A 23,168-nucleotide genomic window follows, 5' to 3' on the forward strand; every position below is an offset into this window, starting at 1 on the left:
TGCAAGCAATAATAAACTTATTAATCACAGAAATGAAAACAACACTGGAGGAAAGGAATGGCAGTATTAGGGAAACAACAGTTGAAACCCCCAAGGGAAATACTGATTATCCTGAGGCAGTTAGAGAACTGAAAGCTGAAATAGCTGTAATGAAGAAAGAAGCTGAGGCAAGGGAAAGCAGACTAACAGAAGCAGAAAACAGAATTAGTCAGACAGAGGATGAGTTAGAGAAAACGAAGAAAGAGGTGAAAGAGCTTAAAAAGAGATTGAGAGACACTGAAAACAACAACAGAGACATGTGGGGTGATCTCAAAAGAAGTAACATTTGTATAATTGGCCTGCCAGAGGAAGAAAGAGAGGAAGGGGAAACAAACATTCTAGAGGAAATAATAGAAGAAAACTTCTCAGACCTGAAAAACAGAAAGGATATCAAGATTCAAGAAGCCCACAGAGTACCAAACAGAATTAACCAAGACCTGAAGACACCAAGACACATCATAGTCACAATGAGAAGAAGTAAGGATAAAGAAAGGATCCTAAAGCTGCAAGAGAGAAACAAAAAGTCACATACAGGGGAAAACCCATAAGATTATCTGCAGATTTCTCCACTCAAACTTTAAAAGCCAGAAGGAAATGGCAAGATATCTATCGAGCCCTGAATGAAAAAGGGTTTCAACCAAGGATAATATATCCTGCTAGACTTTCATTCAAACTAGATGGAGGGATCAAAACCTTCTCAGATAAACAACAGTTAAAGGAGGCAACCATCACCAAGCTGGCCCTGAAAGAGGTTCTAAAAGACCTCTTATAAACAAGAACATCACTATAATACTTGCAATATATCAGAGCAAACAAATTTTTTTTTGAACAATGGCACTACAATACATTAAATCCATAATATCAATAAATGTCAATGGCTTAAACTCACCCAACAAAAGGCACAGGGTGGGGGATGGATCAGAAAACATAACCCAACCATATGCTGCTTGCAAGAATCCCATCTGTCACAACAAGATAAACACAGACTTAAAGTGAAAGGACGGAAAACTATCATACAGGCTAACGGAACACAAAAAAGGGCAGGAACAGCCATCCTCATCGCAGACACAATAGATTTTAAATTAAATAAAGTAATAAAAGATAGGCAAGGACATTACATAATGAATAGAGGATCAATCAGCCAAGAAGACTTAACAATTATTAACATCTATGCACCCAACGAGGGACCACTAAGTACATTAAGCACCTACTGAAAGAATTTCAAAAATACATCAATAGTAATACAATAATAGTGGGAGACTTCAATACCCCACTCTCACACTTAGAAAGATCAACAAAACAGAGAACCAATAAAGATACAAGAGAATTGAATGAAGAGATCGACAGACTAGACCTCTTGGACATTTTCAGACTCCTCCACCCCAAAAAACTGGAATACACCTTCTTTTCAAATCATCCCAAGTATCTTCTCAGACACAGTGGAGTAAAACTAATATTTAACAACAAACAGAAAATTATTAAAAGACACAGAATTTGGAAACTAAACAACATGCCCCTTAGGAACCACTGGGTCAGAGACTCACTCAAGCAGGAAATTCAAATGTTCCTGGAAACTAATGAAAATGAAGACACAACCTATCAAAACATTTGGGACACAGCTAAAGCAGTACTGAGAGGGAAACTTATAGCCATACAATCACATATTAAACACCAAGAAGAAGCTCAAATGCTTACTGCACACCTCAAGGACTTAGAGGAAGAGGAAAAAAGGAACCCTAAAGCAACCAGAAGTACAGAAATCACTAAAGTTAGAGCAGAAATAAACAACATCGAAAATAAAAGAACCATACAAAAGATCAATGAAGCCAAATGTTGGTTCTTTGAAAGATTAAACAAAATTGACAAACCCCTAGCCAGACTCAGCAAACAAAAAAGAGGGAAGACTCAAATTACTAGAATTGTAAACGATGGAGGAGATATCACAACTGACACCACAGAAATCCAGAGAATCCTGCGAAACTTCTATAAACAACTATATGCCACCAAGCTAGAGAATCTGGAAGTAATGGAACAACTCCTAGAAACCTATGCCCTTCCAAAACTGAACCAAGAAGAACTACAAAATTTAAATGCACCAATTACAGACAAAGAAATTGAAACCGTTATTAAGAATCACCCCAACAACAAAAGTCCTGGACCAGATGGCTTCACAAATAAATTCTACAAAACTTTCAGGAAACAGTTAATACCCATACTTCTTAAGCTATTCCATAAGATTGAAGAAACAGGAATACTCCCTTCTACCTTCTATGAAGCCAACATCACCCTGATACCAAAATCTGATAGAGACAGAATAAAAAAGGAAAACTACAGACCAATATCGCTGATGAACATAGATGCCAAAATATTAAACAAGATGTTGGCCAGCTGGATACAGCAACATATCAAAAAGATTGTTCATCACGACCAAGTGGGATTCATCCCAGAAATGCAAGGCTGGTACAACATCCATAAGTCAATCAATGTCATTCACCACATCAATAAAAGCAAAACCAAAAACCACATGATTATCTCAATAGATGCAGAGAAAGCCATTGACAAAATCCAACACCCTTTCATGCTCAAAACTCTACAAAAAATGGGAATAGATGGGAAATTCCTCAAGATAGTGGAGTCTATATATAGCAAACCTGCAGCCAACATCATACTCAATGGACAGAAGCTGAAAGCATTCCCCCTCAGATCGGGGACTATACAGGGCTGTCCACTGTCACCGTTACTCTTCAACATAGTATTGGAAGTTCTTGCCATAGCAATCAGCAAAGAGAAAGAAATCAAAGGAATACAGATTGGAAGGGAAGAAGTCAAGCTTTCACTATTTGCAGATGATATGACAGTATACATAGAAAGATCTAATGAATCCAGCAGAAAATTACTAGAAGTTATTAGGCAATATAGCAAGGCATCAGGCTACAAAATCAATGTACAAAAATCAGTGGCATTTCTTTATGCAAACACTAAATCTGTAGAAGAAGACATCCAGAAATCATTCCCATTTACTGTTTCAGCAAAATCAATCAAATACCTAGGAATAAAGTTGACCAAAGAAGTGAAAGACTTGTATGCTGAAAACTATGAGTCACTACTCAAGGAAATAGAAACTGATACCAAGAAATGGAAAGATATCCCATGCTCATGGATTGGAAGAATAAATACCATCAAAATGAATATTCTCCCCACAGCCATATACAAATTTAATGCAATACCCATCAAAGTTCCACCAAGCTTCTTTAAGAGAATAGAACAAACACTACAATCATTTATCTGAAACCTGAAAACACCTAGAATTGCCATAACCATCTTGAGGAAAAGAAACAGAAATGGAGGCATCACACTCCCAGACCTTAAACTATATTATAAAGACATCATCATCAAAACAGCATGGTACTGGAACAAAAATAGGCACACAGACCAGTGGAACAGAATTGAAAGCCCAGAAATAAATCCCCACACCTATGGACATCTAATCTTTGATAAGGGGGCCCAAAGGATTAAATGGAAAAAGGAGGCTCTCTTCAATAATGGTGATGGGAAAACTGGGTTGTAACATGCAGAAGAATGAAATTGAACCACTTTATCTCACCAGAAACAAAAATCAACTCCAAATGCATCAAAGACCTAGATGTCAGACCAGAAACAATCAAATACTTAGGGGAAAACATTGGTAAAACACTTTCCCACATACACCTCAAGGACATCTTTGATGAATCAAACCCAATTGCAAGGAATACTAAAGCAGAAACAAACCAATGGGACTACATCAAATTGAAAAGCTTCTGCACATCCAAAGAAACTATTAAACAAACAAAGAGACCCCTCACAGAATGGGAGAAGATCTTCACATGCCATACTTCAGACAAGAAACTAATCACCAAAATATATAAAGAGCTCAGCAAACTTAGCACCAAAAAAGCAAATGACCCCATCCAAAAATGGGCAGAGGATATGAACAAAACATTCACCTCAGAGGAGATCCAAAAGGCTAACAAACATATGAAAAACTGCTCTAGGTCACTGACTGTCAGAGAAATGTAAATTAAGACAACACTAAGATACCACCTCACTCCTGTAAGAATGGCATACATCAAAAGGACAGCAGCAACAAATGCTGGAGAGGATGTGGGGACAGAGGAACCCTTTTACATTGCTGGTGGGAATGTAAATTGGTCCAGCCTCTGTGGAGAGCAGTCTGGAAAACTCTCAGAAGGCTAGACATGGACCTTCCATATGATCCAGTAATTCCTCTCCTGGGGCTATACCCCAAGGACTCCATAACACCCAACCAAAAAGATGTGTGTACTCCTATGTTCATAGCAGCACAATTCATAATAGCTAAAACCTGGAAGCAACCCAAGTGCCCAACAACAGATGAGTGGCTGAGAAAGCTGTGGTATATATACACAATGGAATACTATGCAGCTATCAAGAACAATGAACTCACCTTCTCTGACCCATCTTGGACAGAGCTAGAAAGAATTATGTTAAGTGAGCTAAGTCAGAAAGATAAAGATGAGTATGGGATGATCCCACTCATCAACAGAAGTTGAGTAAGAAGATCTGAAAGGGAAACTAAAAGCAGGACCTGACCAAATTGTAAGTAGGGCACCAAAGTAAAAACCCTGTGGTGAGGGGTAGACATGCAGCTACCTGGGCCAGTGGGGGGTGGGAGTGGGTGGGAGGGATGGGTCACAGTCTTTTGGTGGTGGTAATGGTGTTTATGTACACTCCTAGCAAAATGTAGACATATAAATCAGTAGTTAATATGAGAGGGGGAAAATCAGTTGTATGTCTCAAAGTTTCTCAAAACACAAACTGAATCTTTTTAATATATAGGCTGTGTATTTGATATGCGGACTCTCTCAAAAGTCTAGACCAAGTAGATTAGAAGCATCCAATAGCACAGATATATACAAGATACTGGATACTGTACAGCAAACCCTAACAAAAGGACTTTTCAAAGTTAACCCAATTACCAAATAATGTGATGATAACATTAACTATCGATTGTCTTTTTGAACCCTAAGACAGCAGGAACCTCACATCTCCACTATAGATGCCCTACTTCCCCCAGTCCTGGCACCCTTGGATAGGGCCCACTTTCCCGTATACCTCTCCCAATCCATACCAAATAATATAGCATCTGCCGATCACAACCTAACCAACGCAACGATTGCCACCTCAACATGCTTCATTTCAGACTGTGTCCAGAGACTTCACGTGTGTAATGACAACCCTTCAGCTTCATTACTCGGGTTAGACCTTTCCTTTTATAGTACACTCTAGTTTCATCTCAAGTGGTTCACTTTCTAACAAAGTCCCATAACCTAGATATACACCAGTTTCTGTGAGAGAGAGCTTATGTTCACACGTATCCATAAACTACTGCAAAATATATACCTGAAAGCAGAAGTACACTAGAGTTTGCAGTGAGTACCTCCCTGACACTTCCTCTCCACTATTCCAAGCTTTGAGTCCATGATTGCTCAACAATTTGTTTGGCTTCGTATGTTAACTCTCTTTTCAATCACCAGGTTCCAGATGCCACCAGGATGCTGGCCAGGCTTCCCTGTATTGAAGACCCCTCCAATGTGTCCTGGAGCTCAGCTTCCCCAGAGACACACCCTACTAGGGAAAGAGAGAGGTAGACTGGTAGTATGGACTGACCAGTCAATACCCATGTTCAGCAGGGAAGCAATTACAGAAGCCAGACCTTCGACCTTCTGCAACCCTCAATGACCCTGGGTCCATGCTCCCAGAGGGATAGAGAATGGGAAAGCTATCATGGGAGGGGGTGGGTTATGGAGATTGGGTGGTGGGAATTGTGTGGAGTTGTACCCCTCCTACCTTATGGTTTTGTTCATTAATCCTTTCTTAAATAAAAAATTTAAAAAAAAAGAAATCAAAGGAATACAGATAGGAAGGGAAGAAGTCAAGTTCTCACTATTTGTAAATGATATGATAGTATACATAGAAAAACCTAAAGAATTCAGCAGAAAACTTTTGGAAATCATTAGGCAATATAGCAAGGTGTCAGGCAACAAAATCAGTATACAATAATCAGTGGTATTTCTTTTTGCAAATTCTGAATCTGAAGAGGAAGATATCCAGAAATCACTCCCATTCCCTGTTGCAGCAAAATCAGTGAAATACCTAGGAATAAAGCTGACCAAAGAAGTGAAAGACTTCTGTACTGAAAACTATGAGTCACAATTCAAGGAAACAAATTGATACAAAGAAATGGAAAGACATCCCATGCTCATGGATTGGAAGAATTAATATCATCAAAACTAATGTTCCCCCAAGAGCCATAAATAAAGTTAATACAATACCCATCAAAGTTCCACCAAGCTTCTTTAAGAGAATAGAACAAAAACTACAATCATTTATCTGGAACCAGAAAACACCTGGAATTGTCAAAAACATCTTGAGGAAAAGAAACAGAAGTGGAGGCATCACACTCCCAAATCTCAAACTACATTATAAGGCCAATCATAGCAGCCTGGTACTGGAACAATATAGGCACACATACTAGTGGAACAAAATTGACAGCCCAGAACTAAACCCCCACACCTATGGACCTCTAATCTTTGATAAGGGGGCCCAAAATATTGAAAGGAGGGAGGAGGCTATCTTCAATAAATGGTGCTGAGAAAACTGGGTTGAAACATGCAGAAGAATGAAATGGAACCACTTTATCTTGCCAGAAATGAAAATCAACTCCAAGTGGACCAAGGACCTGGATGTTAGACCAGAAACTATCAAAAACTTAGAGGAAAACATTGGTGGAACACTTTCCCACCTAAACTTCAAGAACATCTTTGATGATAAAAACTCATTTGCAAGGAGAACTAAAGTAGAAGCCAATCAATGGGACTACATCAAATTGAAAACCTTCTGCACAACCAAAGAAACTACCACACAAACAAAGAGACCACTCACAGAATGGGAGATTTTCACATTCCATACATCAGACAAGAGACAAATCACCATAACATACACATAGCTCAGCAAACTTAGCAACAAAAAAGCAAATGACTCCATCCAAAAAATGGGCAGAGAATATGAACAGAACATTCACTACACAAGAGATCCAAAAGGCTAACAAACTCATGAAAAATTGCTCCAGGTCACTGATTGTCAAGAGAAATGCAAATAAAGAAACCATTGATATAACACCTCACCCCTGAGAGAATGGCATACATTAAAAAGGACAGCAGTAACAAATCCTGGAGAGGCTGTGGGGACAGAGGAAGCCTTCTGCACTGCTGGTGGGAATGTAAATTCATCTAATCTATGTGGAGAGCAGTCTGGAGAATTCTCACAAGGCTAGACATAGACCTTCCATATGACCCAGTAATTCCTCTCCTAGGGATATACACCAAGGACTCCATAACACCCAACCAAAAAGATATGTGTACTCTATGTTGATAGCAGCACAATTCATAATAGCTAAAACCTGGAAGCAACCCAGGTGCCCAACAAAAGAAGAGTGACTGAGAAAGCTGTGGTATATATACACAGTGGAATACTATGCAGCTATTAAGAACAAGTAATGGGTCACCTTCTCTGACCCATCTTTTATGGAGCTAGAAGGAATTATGTTAAGTGGGCTAAGTCAGAAAGATAAAGATGAGTATGAGATGATCTCACTCATCAACAGAAGTTGAGAAAGAAGAACAGAAGGAGAAACTAAAAGCAGGATTTGACTAAATCTGGAGTAGTGCACCAAAGTAAAAACCCTGGCAGTGGTAGATAGCATAATGGTTATGCGAACAAACTCTCATGTCTCCAGAGTCCCAGGTTCAATCCCCTGCACCACCATAAACCAGAGCTGATCAGTGCTCTGGTTAAAAAAAAAAAAAAGTAAAAACCCTAGTGTGAGAGTGAGGGTGGATATTCAGCTTTCTGGGACAGCAAGCAGTTGGGGGGTGGGTGGGATGAGACACAGTCTTTTGGTAGTGGGAATAGTGTTTATGTACACTCCTATTAATTTTTAGTCATATGAATCACTATTTCATTAATATGAGGGGGAAAATTGATTGTTATGTCTCAAACTTTTTAAAGCACAGACTGAGTCTTTTTAATACATAGGCTACGTCTTTGATATGTTGACTCTCTCATAGGCCTACACCAGGAAGAACAGAAGCAACTGGTGGCACAGGTATGTACAAATAATGTCAAAGGACAGAAATTATTGGTGATGTTGTATATGATACAGCAAATCCTAACAAAGGGATTTTTCAAAGTTAACCCAGTTACCAAATAATGTGATTATAACAATAACTATCTATTGTCTTCTTAACCCTAAGACTGCAAGAACATCCCATCTCCACTATAGAGCCTATATTTCCCCCAGTTCTGGAACTTCTAGGGTGGGGCAGACTTTCCTGCATGCTTCTCTCAATTCATACCAAATGATATTGCATCCACTGATCCAAACCTAATCAACGCAGCGAGTACCACCTCAGCATGCTTCACTTCAGACTGTGTCCAGAGACTTCAGGCATAGAATGTCAACTCTTCACCCTCATTACTCAGGTGAGACCTTTTCTTTCATGGTATTCTGTAATTCCATTCTAGGTGGTTCACTTCCTAACCAAGTCCCAAAACCTAGATATAGACCAGGTGCCATGAGATAGAGCATATGTTCACATGTATCCGTAAATTAGGGCAAAATGTGGTCCGGGGGGTGGTGCAGTAGATAAACCATCAGACTCTCAAACATGAAGTCCTGAGTTCAATCCCCGGCAGCATATGTACCAGAGTGATGTCTGGTTCTTTCTCTCTCCTCCTGTTTCTCATTAATAAATAAATAAATAATGTTAAAAAAATAATAGCAAACTAATTTTAAAAAAAGGGGCAAAATATATACCTGAAAGCAAAAGTACACAATAATCTGCAGTGAGTCAGTATAAAGTTACTAATGAAATAGTATTTAATTAGACTTAAATTTTACTTCCTATTTAAATTCCTTAAATTTTACTTCCTCATTTACTTCCTATTACAGTTCTCTCACTCCAAAGCTAACCTTAGCAAAGCAATGACTGCAAAAGCTGAGTAAGGGCAAGAGACTGGCATACTTTAATGATGACCCTTTAGTCACTATCAGGCCACCCCATCAGCTGGGGCCATATACGGGGAGTCCTGAGATTCCCAAACAAACATGATGGGCCTAGAACTCAAATAAATCCCTTTCTCTATTGTTAATGGTCATCTCTGTCAGGAACAACACAATAGACACCTTGTTCCCCCCCCCCATAGGACCTTGCCCTCAACGTGGATCAACAACAGTAGAGAATATTCCATCCTCTGAAGGGAGGATGGACAACATACTCTATGCTACATCTGAGGAAGATGGGTCGATATTAGGGCAGCTTGGAATGTTTCTACTCATGACCACAGAATGTGAGCTCATATATACAGGGATGCAGAGGTCACATAGCCTCCTAAGATGAATATGGGCCCCAGACCAAATCAAATTGATGGAGTTTACAGTCAACAATATTTATACCCCTTTCCCATATTAGGGAGCTACTTTCTTCCCTGATACAACTTTCTGTTCCTTTTCCAGCCATGACATAATCTCCCCAGACAATAACTTGGTTCCACATGCATATCAGATTTCAAGCTCAGGGAAAAAACAAAAACTAGTATAGCCACAGACACTTTGGAATATAACTAAAATATGTCTACTAGCTATCTACAAAATGGAGAACTGCCCCCCAATTCTTCATCTGCACTATTCCAGCCTTTTAGGTTCATGATTGTTGTTTGGCTTTGTATGTTAACTCTCTTTTCAGGCACCAGGTTCCAGATGCTAGCAGGATGTAGCCAGACTTCCCTGGACAGACAACCCCACCAATGTGCCTTGGAGTCTGCTTCCCCAGAACTCTTCCCCAACAAGGAAAGAGACAGACAGACTGGGAGTACAGATCGACCTGTCAAAGCCCATGTTTATTGGGGAAGCAGTTACAAAAGCCTGACATTCCACCTTCTGCACCCCACAGTGCCCTTGGGTCCATACTCCCAAAGGGATAAAGAATAGGAAAGCTGGGAGTCGGGCTGTAGCACAGCGGGTTAAGCGCAGGTGGCACAAAGCACAAGAACCAGCATAAGGATCCCGGTTGTAGCCACGGCTCCCCACCTGCAGGGGAGTCGCTTCACAGGCGGTGAAGCAGGTCTGCAGGTGTGTCTATCTTTCTCTCCTCCTCTCTGTCTTCCCGTCCTCTCTCCATTTCTCTCTGTCCTATCCAACAATGACAACAACAATAATAACTACAACAATAAAACAACAAGGGCATCAAAGGGAATAAATAAATAAAATAAATATTAAAAAAAATTTTTTTTAAGAATAGGAAAGCTATCAGGGGAGGGGATAGGATATAGAGATATGGTGGTGGCAATTGTGTGGAGTTGTACTCCTCTTATCCTATGGTTTTGTCAATGCCTCCTTTTTATCAATTAAAAAAAATTAAAATTAAAAAACCCACACAATTTGATAATCACTGAGTGAGATATTCTCTGAGCAATTATTTTAGCCCTTTAAGGATTCCTAATTATAACAAAACCTACAACTCAGACTTGAGATGGTGGAGCAGGGACAGGAGAGTCTTTATAAAAATAAAAAAATAAAAACTCTTATTCTGTCTTAGGTTAATGTCCAGTTTTCTTTCATTTTTTAAGGCAAAATGTATGCAATTGTACTACCAAAGATTCATTTTGTCAACAGAGCTCAGTACTGCTATAGTGAGTTCTCCTGTATATCAAAGGATATACTTCAGTTTCCTTTTATAAAATGTGCAGTTCCTTTGTCAGTAATGATTTGCCTAGCCAAAAGCACATATAAAGAATAGTTACAAGTTATATTTTTGTTCCTAAACTTCTACTTTATTCAATGAATATTAATAGAATACTAATAAAGCAGAAGAAGAAATCTGTCCATTGACTAATTGCTGCCTTCTGCATCAGGGTGGATTCTACTTCAGAAATGTACACAATTTAGAATTGTTAGGCATATTATTTGCTACAGGAAACCAGTTCACTTGCTGCATTCCAAGTACTCTGCCTCACCAGGAAGAACCAATCACAGGTCTTTCAGTTATGGATTCCATGTGGGTGAGCAATTTGTTTACAGTTAGTTCAGCAAGAATGCTTTTTCATATCTGAATCTCAGACTACTACAGAGAGTACTATAATTACTGTGCTATTGGATCCTAGGCTTTCTGAAGTCCATACTTGAACATGCTTCATACTAGTTGCTTTGCTACAGGGAAACTCACAAGAAGACTTTATTTTTCTCTACCACCATATTTTGTCTTTATGGGTAATATAAAAAATACTTGTCTTCTTCTTCCATATCCCTTTTGTTGAGAGTTTACCTGCATTAAGGAATAATTATAATACCAAGCCAAGCAAACAAAAAAAAAACATTTTAAATCAGCAAACAAAATAAAGAACAAACTTCCTAAGGCAGCAGAAACTGTATATAATCATAATGACAGCAGAAAGACATGTTATTCTTTCCTCCTCCTCAAAGTGTTAAATATTCTGAGTAACAAAATTTTGTACTCACCAAGTCTTTTAAAGTTTTCATATGTGTGTATATCCACAGAACTTTCCAAGGTTCCTCAACATCATCTGGAAGTGGTGTATAAACATAGTAAGCCACAATGGCCCCCACAATCAGAAGCAAAACTGTCCCTCTCCCCATAATGTGTCCTCTGTCTACTTGGTGGCACAGCTAAAATACTTTTGAAACACAAGATGTTGAAATTTAATGCCCAGATTTGCTCCCAGCATGCAATATTTTCTAAGTTTCTGAATACATGTTCCAACTCTCCTGTCACTTCATAGATTGCTCAGAAATAACAAACATAAAGTACAAAGGTGGAGTTGTGAAAGCAGATACTTTGCACTGTCTGAAATTCTGCCAAATCCCTCCACCCTATGTTGCTAAGCAATCAGGGAAACAAATACTTATTGCACAATAATTACATACAGAATGTTCATTAGAAATTAAGTCTGTAGGAAAATATAGAAAACCAAGGATATGTTTCAAATATCAGATCTTACAGGAGGAAGGGCTAGATTTTGAGTACTGAGAGTGTTAACAAGGAAGATGGACACAATCTGGGAAAATTACACAGCAGTCATTCAGGTAGCTAAAAGTTTTGATTACCCACAGTGTACTCCAAGCAGGGCACTAAAACAATCAATTAATCCTTGATAATGCTGTTGGCACACTCAGAGAGACTAAGACTGAGGAGAGTTCAGGAAGTAGTAAAATCTCCTTCATTAGCATGGAGTGAAACTGGTACAGGCGTCCAGATGAGTACATTAAAACCTCATATGTTTCAGTATTTAGTTGAGTTCAGATTACAGATGGAGTTGAGATGAAGAGAAGAACCTGCCAAATCAGAGAAATTCTGACCTTTAGGTTCCTGATTATCAAACACATTGCTCTGCTTTATATCTTACTGCTTTTCAGCCACCAAGTTGCAGATGCTACTATGATACCATCCTGACTTCCCTGGGAAGATGACCTCACCAATGTGTCCTGGAATCCCATTCCTCCTGAGTCCTACAACACTAGGGAAAGATAGAGACCTAGGCTGAGGGTGTGGATCAACCTGTCAATACTCATGTCCAGTGGAGAAGCAATTACAGAAGGCAGACCTTCCATCTTCTGAACCCCATGAGGAATTTTGGTTCATACTTCCAGAGGGATAAATAATAGGGACACATCTCATGAAGGGATGGGATATGGAATTCTTATGGTGGGAATCACTTGGAATTATACCCCTCCTATCCCACAATCTTGTTAATCATTATTAAATCATAAAAATAATAAAAAGAAAGCCAAATGTTGTAGATACTCCCTGTTCACTGAATTCCCATATATATGCCCCCTCTGCATCTTTTAGGTATCTTCTTTTGCAGGTGAGTTGATAGGGCAAACACTAAGCAAATGGACTTGACAGAAAGACTATGTTATTAATTCCAGACACAAGTAGTTAATATTCACAAGGCCTGGAGTGATTTTTCAAAATACCAACAACACAAAATACTGGGTTTTGTTCAGTTTTCCCAAATGCACCAAGAAAGTTATATTACCCATTCTGCTATAGAGAAGCTGAGACACAGGGAAGAATGAAGTTTTACCCATGATCACAAAGCTTGTTAAATAATCATTATGGCTTCCTAATTATCAGCTCTCCTATTAAGAACCAAAGTCTAGACCTCACCAGTGTGTCCTGAAGCCCCATCTATTCAAAAACCTACCACAACAGGGAACAAAACAAACAGGCTGGAGGTATGGATCATACTTTGAGTGTATGGTTGGGAAAGAGTATAGTTGTGCAACTAGAATAGAGTTTCTGTTCACTTAACTTGAAAAACAAGTCATATTACATGTTTGTTCTTCTGACACTGATGGTTCAAATTATGATTTATTTGATGTTGATTCTTGGTCAGGTACATACAGAAATCTATAAACATTTTAGAATCTCTCACTTCTTATTCATTTTGTAGCAATAAGTTTACAGAGACCATTGGGAATGTATAAACAAAGTGTTATCCAATAACATTATAGGGCCTTGATTTATAATCTTTGTTACTTGTTTTCTTGAGAAAAAGTCTAATTGCTTTATTAGCACTTATATTTTATTACTGTGCTCTCAACCTTCCTTCCACTCCACCAGTTCAAGTCATCCTTCCTCTGGCACTATTTTATGCTATTGTTAGGGTACACAACACATTCTGCTAGATAGTATAGTAGGCTTGTTACTGATTCTGTAAAGTTCTAGGGATCCTCTCATACTGAGAGAATGCTTTAAAGATCAGCGTTACCTGAACTAAAGGGAAGCACTATTATTAAATAGATTGAATATTATGTTTGTTTCTCTGTTTTATTTCAAGTAATTTGTGTGTTAGGCTTTCACCAGTATAGTCCCCTCCCCAAAATAATATATTTAAATAGTAAATATTCTGCTTAATTCATAATTAAAAACAAATTTGGTTCTGTTGCTTTTGCTTTATAGTGACTGAATATGAGATGACAAATCAAACTTTAAAATGACAGGTCTTAATTCAATCCCTGAGGTTCAGAGATTACTACAGATTGTTTCAATAAAGATTGACTTGTAGGATCCCTGGCGGTAGCTGGTTAAGCACATATGGCACAAAGCACAGGAACCGGAGTAAGGATTCAGGTTCAAGCTTCCTGCTACCTTCCTGCAGGGGAGGTCAGTTCACAAGAGGTGAAGCAGGTCTACAGTTGTTTATTTTTTCTCATCTCCTCTGTCTTCCCCTCCCCTCTCAATTTCTCTCTGTCCTGTCCAACAACAACAACAACAGCAATAGCAACAAAAAGGGCAACAAAAAATGGGGAAAATGGCCTCCAGGAGCAGTGGATTTGTAGTGCAGGCACTGAGCTCCACCAATAATCCTGGAGGCAAAAAAAATTGACGTTTAGTTATAGTTTAAGAGAAGTGATGAGATTGGCATAATTTTGAAGGCACATCCACTTGAATTTGCTGCTAGAATTGACCTGAGATGATTTCCCCACACACACCTCCATGCCCTTTGGTGTAAGAGATACCTTGACTAAAAAAAAACACAGGACAATCAGACCTTTGTGTATAATCTCATCACCATCTCAAGCTTGACTTTGGAATAATTTTACTAGTAAGATTATTATTTCTAGCTCAACTGTTCCTCAGAATTAATCTGAGAGTTAAGAAACTCAAAGCTGAGTCCAGATGGTGGCACATCTGGTTAAGCACACACATCACAGTGCACAAGGACCCAGGTTCAAGTTCATGGTGATGAAACACTGCTGCAGTTCTCTCTCTCTCTCTCTCTCTCTCTCTGTGTGTGTATGTGTGTGTGTGTGTGTGTCTATCTCACCCTCCTCACAATTTCTCTCTTTTTCCATCCAATAATAAATTTTAAAAAATTAAAAAAGAAACTCGAAGCTAATAAACAAATAAAATTAAAAAGAGAAACTCAAAGTCAAAATACTCTCCTACTCAAAAGCATTCTGTAGTGTCTAATATATGAGTTCAACCCCATATCATTTGATTTTCAACTGAAGAAACCTATACATGGGGCGGGATGGTGGTGCACCTGGTTGAGCACACATGTTACAATGCACAAGGACCTGGTTTCAAGTCCCCAGTCCCCACCTGCAGGGGGAAAGCTTTGCGAGTGGTGAAGCAGTATTGAAGGTGCCTGTCTTTCTCCCTCTCTGTCTCCCACTTCCCTCTGTGTCTCCCCCTTCCCTCTCTGTCTCTATCCAATAAATAAAGATAATTTAAAAAGAAAGAAAGAGACCTATACATCACACCCTCTTCTATTTTTCTAGACTACTGTGTTTCTCTTTTTCCACACTTCATATCTACTACAGTTGGGTGTCACTTTCATGTTCCTTTAATTTATGCCACCCCATCCTTTTGGAATGTTCTCCCTGTGGTTGGGTGGTGGCACACCTGGTTGAGCACACATGTTACAATATTCTCTCTATCACCTATGACCCATATCAACTAAATAGGAAATGACAGGTGTTGGTGAAGTTATGGAGAAAAAGGTTGTGGAAAAAATTTTGTTATACTTTTGGTGAGCATGCAAAGAGATACAGGGCCTTTGAAAAACTATTATGTAAAGTCCTTAAATAAATAAAAATGGAAATACCTTATGATCCAACAATACCACCACTAGGCATTTATCCAAAGGACATTGAAACACTAATTCAAAGGAACATACACATCCCTATATTCATAGCCAAAGAGTGAAAGCAGCAGCCTAAAATACCACATCAACAGATGACTGAATTAAGAAGTTATGTGATATATATGCCATGGAATACTACTCTGCAACAAAAAATGACATTGAGACATTAAGGGGTTTTATCCTGAGCCTTCCTCCAATGTCAGGAATCACTACTTTATACCAAATCTATGAAAGCATCATGATGTAAATAATGCTAACTTGAATCTTTCAGGTATCAGGTGATGAAATCCTCACTCAGAGGTGAAGTCATGTTAACCATACATGACAACCTGGGGGATTGTAAAAGTATATAAAGTATTATTTTTTAACTTTGACAAATCATAAATTGAAAAAAAAGTAAAAATTAGAAAAATTGCATGACACAACAACCCATTTCATATGCTTTGTATAGACAAAGCACAGTCTGCATCAGTCCCAGAAAGTACCATGGAAAATAAAGGGAAATGAGAAGAGATAGTGGAAGGGGCAGAATGGGGCACTGGGAAAGGCTTCCAGAGATTAGTGTGGGAGAAGAGGTAAGGGTGACTGTATGCAGAGAAGGATGAAGAGGCATTCCCAACTGTCAGTCCTGGTGACTTAGGATGAAAAAAGTCACTTGGAAAGGTAGCTACACTGTAATGGTTCATACTATTTTATTTAGTAAAAATGAAAACTGGAGGGGCTGGGTGTTGTCACACCTAGAGGAGCACACGTTACAGTGAGTAGGACCCAGGTTCAAGCCCCCAGCCCCCACCTGAAGAGAGAAAGCTTTCAATGTGGTGAAGTAGTGCTGTAGGCATCTCTTGTGTCTCTCTCACTCTCTATAACCCCTTTCATCTCAATATCTGTCTTTCTCTATTAAATAAGTAAATAAAGATAATAAATTTTTTTAAACTAGGTGGTCAGGGAGGTGGCAAGGTGGATGAAGCATTGGATTCTCAAGCATGAGGTCCTAAATTCAATCCCCGGCAGCACATGTACCAGAGTGATGTCTGGTTACCTTCCACCCCCCCTCTCTCCTTCTATCTTCTTGAATACATAAATAAAATATTGGAAAAAATAATAAAAACCTAGAATTAGAGTGAACTGTTGGAGGTAAAGAGCAGAGGTTTCTTTTCTTCTGTCACTTTGTGAGTCTTTATTTTCCTGGTAATATTTTCCTTTAAGCAATAATCCTGAGAAACACCATACAATCAACACAACTTCAGGTCATAATGAATAGTTGTATAACTTTAATAAAGTATTGAGCATTATGACATTTATTCATACAGAAGTGTTTGATTTTTCTAATTAAGACCATATCCCCCACATTATTGTTAACCTAGATTATTTTGATTTATAGGTAGTTTATTAGAAGAAAAAAAGGAGTGAGACATAGAGATGCAATTTCTTTTTCATGATTCATAGAATGGACTAGATTATAGTTCCCTGGGATAATCATACCCTTCCATGTGATTATTCAATGAGCTGGGACTTCTAAAAGATGAATAAGATCAGATGGAGTCATATGGATGAAGCTCTTATGAATGAAATTAATTCCATTATAAGAGTAATAGGAGAGAGTTTTCAACTGCGTTCTCCTCTCTGCCATGTGACAGTATAAGAATTCAGGATCTTGAAGCCAGGGATTTGGTGTAATGGTTACATTATACTCCCAAACAAGAGTTCCTGAGTTCAATCTCCAGTGCTGCATTCTGATGCACAGGTTATCTCTCTCTCATATGTTCTTTCTTTCTTTCTCAATAATAAATAAGAAGGAATTCAGCATCTGTACAACTCACCAGAAAGAATCTTGAACAGAACTTGACCTCCATAACTGAGGTCAAATTTATCATAGATTCCCATGCCTCTAAGCCACTTGCACTATGGAATTCTGTTATAGTTGCCCAAACTCATGAGGACACTTCATGAATACACCAGGAATAGTTTTCTGTTGACAATGCCCACATAAACTTGGGGACATTTAGAAATCAAAAGTTTGCCACTTCTCTTCTTCTTACCAAATTTTACCTAAGACAGCTAAATAGGGTGCAATTTTTCCCACCCTACTGTCCCTAAAATGTCACTTAATGTATCTAAAAATGATCAACATTAACTTTGGTGTACTAAAACAGAAAATTTTTACATTAAGAATTAAATATTCAGGTGGTAAAAAAAAATGGCATTATAGCATTGGCATAAAATTCACATCACTGTTATAAAACCACATTTTCCAAACTCTAAAGACATGCCACTTGAAGCTCTGGTATATCACAGCCCATTTGGATTGTTTTGTTATTCTTCAAATCAACATTAATACAGTCAGGTAATTTAAAACAAAGCCTATAAATCAGAACTACATAAATTAGTAACAATAACAGAAAAATTAAGGAAAGTGATATTTTTCTATGACATATCATGAGCAAATAACACTTAGATTAATAAATGAAGTAAGTAGATTCTGTAAGAATTTTTTTAAATGTTGTGATCTTCAGGACCTTAGGAAGATCACCAGTGATAATATTTTTCCAAGTATTCAATTCTTAATTCTCACCTATTGGTTTCCCATAGTGAAGTTCATATAATTTTAATAAACCTTTGTTCACAATTTGACTACAGATTGTCACTTAGCCAACTGATATACTGATTTTCAGTTCTGGATCTAATTTTCAGTTCAGGAAAGAATAGTGTCCCAGGGAATCCATCCTCAATGTGGTTGTGGGTCACCCTAACTCCAGCATTCCGAAGTCGGGTCACATACATCACACCATCATCTCTTAAGACATCATACTGACACGTGAGGACATAGGTCACAGGTAAACCACGAAGATTGCTGTCATCAGCCAACAGGGGGGCTGCTCTTACATCTAGAAACCCTGGGTACTTTTTGGATAGCTCAGAACCACCAAATGTTGGATTGTTGTAAATGTGTCCTTTTATAAACCTCTCAGGAAGCAAGGAACTCCAGTTAACAAACTTGAATAGATGGCTTGATTCTAGGGGTACATGTTGGTTGGAAAGCATGGCTTTCTCTAGTGATCTGTCTGTGGTAAAATATTCACTCCAGAATCTGACTGTTAGTGGCTTGGACAAAACTAAAAAATGCCCATTTTCTCTATAAGATGGAGAATTGACATCTAGAGTCTGGAGGGCAGGGTAAATTAAAGCCTGGATCTTGAGTTTGATCTTGACATCTGGATCATCTTGAAGCTGAAAGAAAATTTAAAGAAAGTCAATTGTCCAATAACTGGTTTGATTCAAAATATGTGTTAATCAAAATCAATAGATTACTATAAGTCAAAATTAGAACTTCAAAATGGTTATTAGAAACAAGAAATAGAGGAGGGAGCCAAGATAGTGGCCTGGAGACAACACCTGGTGTGAGCTCTGCAAGGAAGCTGCTTTCAACCTGGGAATATCAGGTGAAGGTAGGATTTTTGTGTCAGAGGTGGAGAGGGAGAGCAAGGGGTGGACAGGGCGACACCAAAGAAGTGTCCTATAACCCACTGGTGGGCTGGCAAACAGAAGCCTAAAAGGTCAAAGAAAACAGGGATGTTGGCTTGGCAATTTCTACATTCACCCCTCCACACCTGCCCCCAAACCAGCCCTGCACTGGCTGGCCAGCAGCTGCTGGCAGGTCCTGTGAATGTAATCTCTTTACCAAGACTCCTGCCTCAGCAGGGTGGGATCCAAGGGGAATGGATATCTCCTGAACAAAGCCTATTCTTTCTTTATTTTTGAAGGGCAACTGGAGCTCTATCTGAGTGACACAATACCTGACCTATCAGGGCCTCATCCTTGCCTGGGGAAGACTAGTACATCTCCTTTCATTTACCTCTGGAATTTTTTTGATATTTGCTTCTTGTAATGGTTTGTTTTTGCCAAATTTAGGAAGGGGACAAGGCTGTGTGCAGTTGATCTGGAGTGTTCTAAGCTGCAGACTGACCATTAAGATTTTTGATTCTATTTTATTTTACTATTATTACTATATGTGTGTTCCTCTTCTCCCTCCTCTCCACGCTGACCAAAATTAATTGCTATTGCTTTTTCCACTTGACTGGGTGTGTGTTGGGGAACATCTAATACCATATATACTATATCTTGCTATTTTGTTCTTATGCGTGTTTTAGACTAGCACAAACTATGATTTAATCAATCACTCTGTAAGGCTTGACAGCTCCACAGTTTCCCAGAGGTCAGTGGGTGTTGTGAGAGGTCAAAGGCTCCCCCTCTGCCACAGTGATCACCCAAGGACTGATGAGAAATTATGTGACCTGTTAATCTTCAGATTACTGCCTATCTCAATACCATATGGGATTAGTTAGTAAAATATTAAAAATATTGTACTTGTCCTGAGATAACTGATGTGCCTGCTATTTGATATATACCCTATATAATCTATATCTTTGCTGTGACCTTAAACTCCTTTTCAGATGTACCCCATTATTTCTTGCTTATGTAAGCATTCTGTGGAATTTCTTTGTCACAAACCTATAAAAAGATAGACTGTTCTTGATTAGGGTACACACTTCTGTCCCCATCAGATAAAAGGGTGTTTGACACACAAGCCTTTCTTAGAATAAACATTAGACTTAGAATATTTTTCTTTGTTTGAGTTAGCCTGAGTGGAGATTTCAGTGTCAAGGACCCACAGGGAAACTTCTTTCTGCAGATGTGTAATCAATTGTGGGAATAACTTGCTTAACTCTCTCTCATCTCTCCACCTTTTTTGATTCTTTCCTCCTAGCTGATCCAAAAAAATCTCTTTCTTTTAACTGCTTTCTTTTTTCTATTTTTCTTTTTTTTTTCTGTATTCACTGGCACTTGTTTGTGAATTATCTTGTGGAAGATATCTGACTCAGAGTGGACTCTCTCTCTGTGTGTGTCTCTCTCTCTCTTCTCCTTTCCTTTCTCTTCCTGCTATCCCTAGAATTTATAGTGTACAGTTGTTTTGTTTAACTGTCTATTCTTCTTTTTTTTCTTTTCTTTTTTTTTTTTTTGTTTGCTTTTGTTCTTGGACTGGAGGAGTTACTTGGCTAACTGGTTTTGGTTGAACTGCATCAATCTTTGCTTCAGTTGCTATTGTTCTTTCAGAGTTTTGTGAAAAGACATTAGTTTAGTGTGGCTTGTACTCACAACACAACAACTGAAGAATGACAGAACAGAGATATATAAACCACATCAATAAGAAAAAAGGTAAAGTCAAGAGCAAATAAAAGTGCTACCACAATGAATCAGGGAAGGAGCCCAGAAGAAACTGCAAATAAGTCAGAAGCAATTATAGATAAGAATAGTATCCAAACAATAATTTACCTATTAACCACAGAAATGAGGACAGATATTGAGTAAAAGTCTGTTCAGAAATATGGAAACAACAGATGACACCCTTAAGGAAAATATCAGCTACCTCGAGGTAATTAGAGAACTGAAAGCTGAAATAATTGAATTAAAAAGCCAACTAACAGAACATGCTAATACTGTAACTGAACTGAAAAAAGGAAGCTGAGAGAATGGAAAGTAGATTAACAGAAGCAGAAAACAGAATTAGCCAGACATAGGATGAGCTAGAGAAAAATAAGAAAAAGGTAAAAGAGCTAAAAAAAAAAAAAAGAGAGATTGAGTTACAATGAAAACAACAACAGAGATGTATGGATTATCTCAAAAGAGGTTACACGTGCATAATTAGTCTATCAGAGGAAGAAAGAGAGGAAGAGGAAGTAAACATCCTACAGGAAATAACAGAAGAAAATTTCTAAGCCTCAAACAACAGAAAGAACATTACGATTCAAGAGGCCCAGAAAGTCCCTGACAGAATCAACCCAGACCTGAAGACACCAAGACACATCATAATTACAATGAAAAGAAGTAAGGAGAAAGAATGGATTGTAAAGGCTGCAAGAGAAAAACAAAAAGGCACATACAAGGGGAAACCCATAAGACTACCAGCAGACTTCTCCACTTGAACTCTAAAAGCCAGAAGAGAATGGCAAGATATCTATCGAGCCCTCAGTGAAAAAGGGTTTCATCCAAGGATACTATATCTGCTAGACCTTCATTAAGAATAGATGGCGGAATCCTTCTCAGACAAACAGAAGTAAAAGGAGGCAACCATCACCAAGCCTGCCCTGAAAGAGGTTCTGAAATATGTCCTATAAATGAGAATACCACCAAAATACCTGCCATATATGAGAGAAAATTTGAAAAAAAAATTGTTGCACAATGGCACTGAAATACCTTAAATCTATAATATCAATAAATGTTAATGGCTTAAATTCATCCATTAAAAGCAACAGAGTGGGAGAATGGATCAGAAAACACAGCCCAACCATATGCTGCTTGCAAGAATCCCACCTGACCCAACAAGACAAATACAGACTTAAAGTGCAATGTTAAAAAAGATATCATACCAAATAATGTGATGATAACATTAACTATCGGTTGTCTTTTTGAACCTTAAGACAGCAGGAACCTCACATCTCCACTACATCATCCCCTACTTCCCCCAGTCCTGGACCCCATGGATAGGGCCCACTTTCCTGTATGCCTCTCCCAATCCATATCAAATAATATTGCATCCGCCAATCACAACCTAACCAACGCAACAATTGCCACCTCAACATGCTTCACTTCAGACTGTGTCCAGAGACTTCACGTGTGGAATGACAACCCTTCAGCTTCATTACTCGGGTGAGACCTTTCCTTTTATAGTATACTCTAATTCCATCTCAGGTGGTTCACTTTCTAACAAAGTCCCATAACCTAGATATACACTAGTTTATGTGAGAGAGAGCTTATGTTCACACGTATCCATAAACTACTGCAAAATATATACCTGAAAGCAGAAGTACACTAGAGTTTGCAATGAGTACCTCCCTGACACTTCCTCTCCACTATTCCAAGCTTTGCGTCCATGATTGCTCAACAATTTGTTTGGCTTCGTATGTTAACTCTCTTTTCAATCACCAGGTTCCAGATGCCACCAGGATGCTGGCCAGGCTTCCCTGGATTGAAGACCCCACCAATGTGTCCTGGAGCTCAGCTTCCCCAGAGACACACCCTACTAGGGAAAGAGAGAGGCAGACTGGGAGTATGGACCGACCAGTCAACGCCCATGTTCAGTGGGGAAGCAATTACAGAAGCCAGACCTTCTACCTTCTGCAACCCTCAATGACCCTGGGTCCATGCTTCCAGAGAGATAGAGAATGGGAAAGCTATCAGGGGGAGGGGGTGGGTGATGGAGATTGGGTGGTGGGAATTGTGTGGAGTTGTACCCCTCCTACCCTATGGTTTTGTTAATTAATCCTTTCTGAAATAGAAAAAAAAAAGAAAATCAAGGTAAAAAAAATATCATAAACTCTAAT

The 23,168-nt window shown here is 38.6% G+C and overlaps 3 protein-coding genes across 3 annotated transcripts in view; all 3 read right to left on the reverse strand.

The window, feature by feature from the left end:
• The window catches only part of LOC103119298 (arylacetamide deacetylase), a 31,678-nt gene extending 19,757 nt beyond the window's left edge, over positions 1–11,921 (reverse strand). Inside the window, exon 1 of the mRNA XM_007529564.3 lies at positions 11,633–11,921. Coding sequence (XP_007529626.2) covers positions 11,633–11,770 — 138 coding nt within the window. The 5' untranslated portion in view covers positions 11,771–11,921. The remainder of the gene's footprint in view (positions 1–11,632) is intronic.
• The window catches only part of LOC103119301 (arylacetamide deacetylase-like), a 523,062-nt gene that overhangs the window by 427,439 nt on the left and 72,455 nt on the right, over positions 1–23,168 (reverse strand). The window lies entirely within an intron of this gene.
• The window catches only part of LOC103119300 (arylacetamide deacetylase-like), a 41,214-nt gene continuing 36,316 nt past the window's right edge, over positions 18,271–23,168 (reverse strand). The window contains exon 5 of the mRNA XM_060196951.1: positions 18,271–19,017. Within this exon, the coding sequence (XP_060052934.1) occupies positions 18,421–19,017 (597 nt within the window). The 3' untranslated portion in view covers positions 18,271–18,420. The remainder of the gene's footprint in view (positions 19,018–23,168) is intronic.

Source organism: Erinaceus europaeus, chromosome 9 (assembly GCF_950295315.1).
Source record: "Erinaceus europaeus chromosome 9, mEriEur2.1, whole genome shotgun sequence".
NCBI classification, from domain to species: Eukaryota; Metazoa; Chordata; class Mammalia; order Eulipotyphla; family Erinaceidae; genus Erinaceus; species Erinaceus europaeus.